This window comes from Lathyrus oleraceus, chromosome 4 (assembly GCF_024323335.1).
Source record: "Lathyrus oleraceus cultivar Zhongwan6 chromosome 4, CAAS_Psat_ZW6_1.0, whole genome shotgun sequence".
Taxonomy (NCBI): Eukaryota; Viridiplantae; Streptophyta; class Magnoliopsida; order Fabales; family Fabaceae; genus Lathyrus; species Lathyrus oleraceus.
The window spans coordinates 428,621,681-428,628,752 of NC_066582.1; the positions used below are offsets into that span (position 1 = coordinate 428,621,681).

Here is a 7,072-nt window from a genome sequence, read left to right on the forward strand (position 1 = left end):
TCTATAAATATTTTTTTTTGAAAATACCCAAAGATATATCTCAAAAATATTTTTTAGTATTAATTTAGAATGATTTCTTCGTTTTTCCATAGAATTTTTCCACCCATAAAATATCATAAAAAAAATCCCTAAAATTAGGGGACTTAATCAACCCGGCACCAGACCCGATGCAATCCATTTGAATATAAAAACAATGAATAGATAGATTTCGATCGAGCAATTCAAATATGTCATCATGTAACATAACGTCTACATGCCACATTGTCAGTTAACATGAACACTTCTATCAAAATTATCGGATTTTTGACATATATAGCATTCACCCCCACCTCATCCTTCTTCTTCTTCCCCTAAAATTATCGATCCAAAGAATGAACCTTTCTACAAGAATAAAAAAGAAGAGTAAATTCTACAATAGCATGTAATTGATTAAGATATGCTACTTACTGAAAGTTTAATTTTGGAAGTGGCTATCAATTTTTTGTCGATGAATGAAGTCACAACAAGACTCGAATTATTCATTCATTTGGGTTTTGTTCAAGAACGTAGCTTTCTGTTCAATTCACCATTCATTGATCAATGCCCCTTCTGGGTCTTCCTTTTTTCATCACCATCAGGTTTTACTCTTCACTCTTTCCCATTTTACTCTAAATTCAAGAAAAAAAATTGGGCAAGTTTAGTTTCCTTAATGAGCTTTTAACAGTTGTTAAAATTGATTCAAATGTGATGGTCTGGACAATACTAATGTTATGCTTATTAATTATAGGGAAATTCATGGTTAAGTTATTGAATTATTTATAGTTTAGGGTTAATATGAGGAGCTCTTTTTTTAGCATAACTATGTTTAGGGTTAAGTAATTTAGTGCAAGGGGAGGAGGTATGCATTATGGACTGTAACCATTTCTTTCTGGAGATGGCTGTATAAGACCGAGTCCATTCAATTTTTACTTTTCAAGTTTTGATCAATGTTTGGAGAGTTGATTATCTCTCCCAAAAATGTACATGTGAAGTGGCGTATAATTTACCGAGTACTCGGTATAACTCACACAACCATGTACAAACCAGTGCAGAGAGGGTAACATATTTGAAGAAAAAAAGGATAGAAGTTCACTTTGTTTAGGTGAGAGTAAGACTGAAGACGGGCAGGGTTTTTTTCCCACTTTTTTTGAGGAACAAGTTGTCTATGTTAAAGTTACTCGTATTGTATGATCATTTTCGTTGTATTTATTTTGTTGCTAAGTTTGAGTTTAATAGGTAAACCATGTAGCTTTAAATTTGCAGGAGCTGAAGGATTTTAAGAAGAGGAAAGAATTAAACCTCACTTCTTAGAAAAATTAAAAGCGAGCATCACTGAACTCAAGAAGCATCCAGATGAATGTTACGAAGTTCTATCAGTCAACCTGAGTTGGAAACCAGTGAAAATCATAGAGAAGAATCGTCTAGAAACTTCAACAGTGATGCCAGTGAGCCTTGAAAATGAGGCCTTGAAGAACAAAAAAAAGGAAAGTTTTAAGCTCTAATTTTCAGAATCATAGAGATGTTGCCTTTTATTTGACTTGCACTTGTTGTTCTTTGGATCTTCTGGCACCATTAAGAATTTTGGAGAATATTAAAGCAATTGCAGAGTTCTATTGGCTTGTAGACCTTATAAGTTTTTTACAGTTGAGCATAGCCATAGGCTAATGAATATATGTAACCAGATATTTAGGTTTCATCTTGCTTGCTCCTAGTTGAGTTTAAGAGTCAAGATTCCATTACTCTCTTTTACCATGTAAAATATACAAGCAGTGATGATAAAATTCTGGAATTTCAATTGTTAAATTTCTTGTTTTTGATGTTATTTCTACTTCAGTATGTGTAAAAGAAAGGAAGAGTCTTGGCACTGCAACTTTGCAAGGTTATTACATTTTGTTTATGTGTATGTGTTGCATTTGCAAAGGATTAGGTTCTAGTGTTTATACAAACATATAGCTCTACATGATTATAAACCTTAGAGACATAGAGCTTTAATTTTCATGTTGTTCCTGGCTGCACACTTTACTAGAGGATTGTTAATTAAAGTACTTAATCATAATATTGGTGTGGGCTTTAAGTGAACAAAATCATCCAATCTTTAAGTTTCAGCTATTTGGTGAGGGTTGAAATATGGCTTAAAGTAAGTGTTTCAGATTCTACAAAGGTAACTATTTGTTGCCGCACGGTCTTATCACACAATTGGTTTCAACTTCAACATGCATGACATATTTTTCACTCAGCATCGTGCCTCTACATATGAATCGTTAAAAGGGTTTTGGGCCAACTATGGTGGTATCGCTGCCAACAATTTGGATGAAGAATTGAAATGGTGAGTCCATATATTTAGATGGTTGATATTTTGCCTCCCATTTTATACTATTTGCTCTAATGCTATACCTTGTGCAGGGATATTGATTTCATACTTGAACAATGAGGTGGACATACTCTAAAGAGAGGCCGCAGTCGTTCCAATCCAATGCTGCAACGTGTTGGCTAGCGCTGTGGTTGATCAATGGATTGCCTAAAGGCTCTCAGGTTAAAAATTTATTGGAGTGAGGTAGGACTATATTGGACAAGGATACCTCATCTTTCCATGTTCAAGTTCTTAAAATACTGAAAAAGGTTTTTAACAGTTGGTGCTTTTGATTGTCTTTAAATTAAGGTTATCGGATTCTCTCTGCTATTTCATTCTTTGTATTAGATAGTCAAAATTGGTAAATATTTATTGATATGCCTTATTAGCAAATTAAAAAAAATGTAGTTTAAAATAATAGTGCTAAGGCACAAACCCTACGCCTTCATTTGTTTCGCCGTGTCTCTTTGCTCGGGTAAGCGCATTTAATACCCTAATGTAATCATGATATTTAGTGGGTCTTATTAATGATTGTTGTTCGCAATTTCTTCGATTTCTTGTGTTTGTTTATTTTCCTTTGATTGTGTAGTTCACATATCTTGTGATTTTTTAAATATCGATGCTTAAACAGTTCGTTAGATTGTATAATTAATCTTTGTTGGTTTATTCGGAATGAAATATGAGCGAAATGAATCTCAGATTCACTGGGGGATTCACTTTGATGATAACTGTTAACAAGGTTTTAATTGTGTTGTAGTCGTGACGCTATTGGTTGCGACGTCTTAATTGTGGTTATTGTCGTGTTGCGGCTGTTGTAGGCTAATTCAAAAACTTGGCTTATACTCAGTTTGGAGGCTACAATAGTACTCGACTCCTTTCATATATCGGTATCAGTTACATATTCGATACGAATTATTTTGGATATCTTACGTATACATACCTGTGAAGTATCCCACTTTTTTCATAAAACATTATCTAATTCTAATGCAAACATTTTTGTCTGTCAATTTCTTTGAATTTAGAGTCCACTATTTATCTGTGCAAATGCCGACGTCAATACGATATCTTTGGTGTGAATATGTATGTGTCATTTCAACACATGGCTCACTCTTTTCATTCTTGAGTTGATGCATATTTGTGCTAATAAAAGTTTGTTGTAGATTTTTTTTCTGCAATTATGTTTGCTGCATAATTATAGTATTCTATCTAAGTTAGATTTGTATTCCATAGTTGAAATAAACAATATCTAGCATGCACTGTGTTCTAGTTTTATAAAGTAGTGTAAAAGGAGTACACTGTTAGTTTAGATATATAAATTAGAATTATGTATTTATGAAATTTTATGATTTTGTGTTTTTCATTTCTGTGTATGTATCTTAGATGCACCTTATTACATTTTCAAGGATATGCATATAGTCATAAATGTATTGTATCTGATACTTGTATGATACTCGTATTATACTCAGATCTATCATGGAGTCTGACAAGTCCCAGTCACTGAAACGGAGGAAGTACAATGGTCCAGTAGGCGATGTCAAAGTGTTGGTTGTTGATGCTAACTCGGCTTGCCGAGCAATTGTATCAAAAATGCTTCTTTCACTTGGATATGAGGGTAATTGGCACTTATTCTGGAAGCTTAAAGTTATTTTTTTAATATTTATATTTGTTGCTAATATGCTGCTTCTCAACTTCACTCAGATTTCGTTTCAACCTTAAGTTTATGACTCTCGCGATTTATAATGTAGTTTATTTTGGATTTACTTATTCTTAAAAAGTTTCTCTCAACATTCTTCCACTTCTAGTTGTGACTGCTACACTAGCTTCCGACGCATTATCCATTATTTGGGATAAGAAGAATGAGATCAACCTTGTGCTTGTGGAGGCTCAGCTACCGGACATGGAAATACATGAGTTCATGGAGAAAGTGAAAGAAAGCGCTAATCTTCCATGTTTCAGTAAGTTCTAAGATTAGCTTTAGTTTTCTAGTTATTCGAAACTTCATATGCCAGTCATGAGGTCAATCATTAACTGACAGTAACCATTTGTTGCATCTGTAGTTATGACTGCTTATGACGATGACATTCCATCCATAACGAGAGCGCTAAGTACCGGGGCTAAATTGTGTTTTAGAAAGCCGGTTCTTACTTTTGATCTTCAGGAGCTGTGGCGGTTTGCAGTGTGGAACAGAATTGAAACAATATTCAGTGAAGAAGAATCTAGCTTCGGGTGGCGTCAGTCAGAGATGAGTACGGTTAACAAGGGTCTCGAGTCACAATCATCCATGAATGCAGAAGAACAGTCTCTCCAATATGCAAACGGCAAGAAGATACAAGAATCTCGTGATGAAGATATGACATTACTCCCGAAAAAGAGAAGGCGTACCTGGACTGATGACTTACATAGGAAGTTCTTGGATGCGGTTGAAACAGCAGGAATCAACGGTGAGTTTGAACTCGCGTATTATTTATTAATTTCTGCAGTAGCTACTAGCTATGCCTAAAAATAATGGTTGATGTCTCTTTCTTGTATGAAGCTCGTCCGAAGGTGATATTCGAGCTCATGGATGTGGAAGGACTTACAAAAGAGAGTGTTGCAAACTATTTACAGGTTTGTTCCTTGTAATGGTGCATATGCATTATCTTGTGCAACTATCTTTTGTATATTTTTTTTTATACGATATTGTTTCCGTGTTATCACTTGGTATTCTAATCACAGCCTAATAGTATATTTAACTGTTTCAGAAATATCGTCAATCTATGAAACTGCGAGCTAGTGCAATGGCACAGCATGTGAATGGATATGTGTCTCTGACTAAGAAACGAGGAAAAGGCCCTCTATACTTCGAGAATCAAGATGTGACTAACAATCCCTCTATTCTCAGTAATGGTATGCCTCAGCAAGTTTCTGATTCCTCTGCGCTGTATGCTTCTCTGGAAAGCTCAAATTATCAGGACTCACCTTTCGAGCAAAAGCAACTGTGGCCACCATTGAAACAGCAACGTGTTGGTAAGTTTATAAACTGTGTTACTAGTGATGCGTCTGAAAAAATCAGCCGGGTTGTAAATATTGGTGATGGAAAAGTTTATAATGCAGAAAAACAGTTGGATTTTCGAACACTGCTGGCCTTTGACATGAACGATCAATTTTACCCGGCACTTCCTATTGCTCTACTACCACCGGAAAAAAATGAAAAGATTGATGAAATTTTTTATTCCAAACAGCTGTTTACTGATGAGGATTTGAATATGTGGTTGTCAACGATTCCAGGTATGATCATGCCAGTAATATATTTTTATGCGTATTCTCGAACCGCAAGTACGAGTATGGCAACATTTTCTTCTTGTTCATATTATCATTTAAGCCTATTCTCCTTTTTTATTAATCTTTTTTGTTGATTTGGCAGACAATGTGGATGCTGCTGCTGCTTTTGCTTGATGCTGTGGAAGGCTGGCAAGAGAATAAAAATTTAATATGCATCTCAATAACACTGTTTTTTTCTGGCACTTTTGGCATTGAGAAATTGATCTTAGTTATAATAGGTACTTGCTGGTTTTTCCATTTAAGTTGTTTCATATGGAACTCGAATAAAGACAGGCAATAGCATTTGTTTGCTTATATCCTGTGAAACTTAAACAGGGGAATAACAATCTGTTAACAATAAATACACATTATGATCTATACCTAGTGTTATTGGCCTACAAAACTATGGCTGTTGTGATCACATGTGTGATGCTTTTCTATTAGAAAGTGTGTTATGGAGTTGTTCCGGTTATGTAACTTTTGTTGCTTATGATCGGGTATTGTGAAGGGGAGATTTAGGTGCATGTGTTACTTTATTTATTTAGTTTTTGCTATGTATAGTCGATCCCAAGTCCGGATAAAATGAGAGAATTGTGTTCGGCAGTCGACAACCAACATAAAACTGTGTTGAATCTCTATGATATGGATAAATTATGAAATAATGTGAATGATAGGTCGTTGTCCATAACCAACACGCAATATGGCTCGAGTACATTATCAAAAGAACAAGGTTTGCTATCGCCGTTTGGGTGCAGTGAAAAATAAGTAAGGCTTCCCACATTTTCATGAATGAATGTGGGTAAAGAAGTTAGTTCATAAGAGTAGGATTCATTATATCTATTGAAATAATGGACATTATGGTTAAGAGGAAGATTAATTCCATGTGTCAAAAAACTAAGTGGACAGGTGAAAAGACGAAAGAATTAGACAACTCAGAATTTAAACTTTGGTACACCAAAAAAATTAGATCAAGAAATGAGGTGAGAATTATTGCGGACAAGAAGTAGAAGAGGGGTGAAAAACAAGGAAGTTTTCAACACAATATCTTGGAGGGAGGGTTTGTACAACCACAAGGAAATGCAAATGATATATGGAATAAGATGATCTAAGAGATTAGAAAAGTAGCTGAAGAGATGTTGGGAGAATCAAGAGCTTTTGGATGAAGAATCGTGGTGGTGGAATAAAATTGAGTAAAGTTAGGAAAAAAAGAATTGTTTTAAAGAATGATCTAGGTGTAAAAAATTTGAAACGCGAGAAAAGTAAACGAAAGTTAAGAACAAAATCAAGAAGCATTTGAGTGAAGCAAAAACCAAAGCTTTTGACTGATTATACCAATCTTTAGGAACCAACGAGGGAGAAAAATCTATATAAAAGCCTGCTAAGGGAAAATAAAGAAAGGCATAG

General features: G+C 34.8%; 1 protein-coding gene across 5 annotated transcripts; it reads left to right on the top strand.

The window, feature by feature from the left end:
- Positions 1–209: 209 nt before the first annotated feature.
- LOC127075863 (two-component response regulator ARR14) lies at positions 210–6,046 on the top strand. 5 transcript variants are annotated; one of them, XM_051017358.1, is made up of 10 exons: positions 210–617; positions 1,282–2,344; positions 2,422–3,255; positions 3,835–3,980; positions 4,171–4,323; positions 4,426–4,809; positions 4,902–4,975; positions 5,110–5,374; positions 5,450–5,635; positions 5,772–6,046. In XM_051017358.1, the coding sequence occupies exons 4-10, from the start codon at positions 3,842–3,844 to the stop codon at positions 5,801–5,803; spliced, it is 1,233 nt and encodes a 410-aa protein (XP_050873315.1). In that variant the 5' UTR covers positions 210–617; positions 1,282–2,344; positions 2,422–3,255; positions 3,835–3,841; the 3' UTR covers positions 5,804–6,046. The 5 variants fall into 5 exon arrangements, with proteins under 5 accessions (XP_050873315.1, XP_050873317.1, XP_050873318.1 ...); XM_051017360.1 differs by having other exon boundaries at positions 2,422–2,843; XM_051017361.1 differs by having other exon boundaries at positions 2,422–2,572.
- The last annotated feature ends 1,026 nt before the right edge of the window (positions 6,047–7,072 follow it).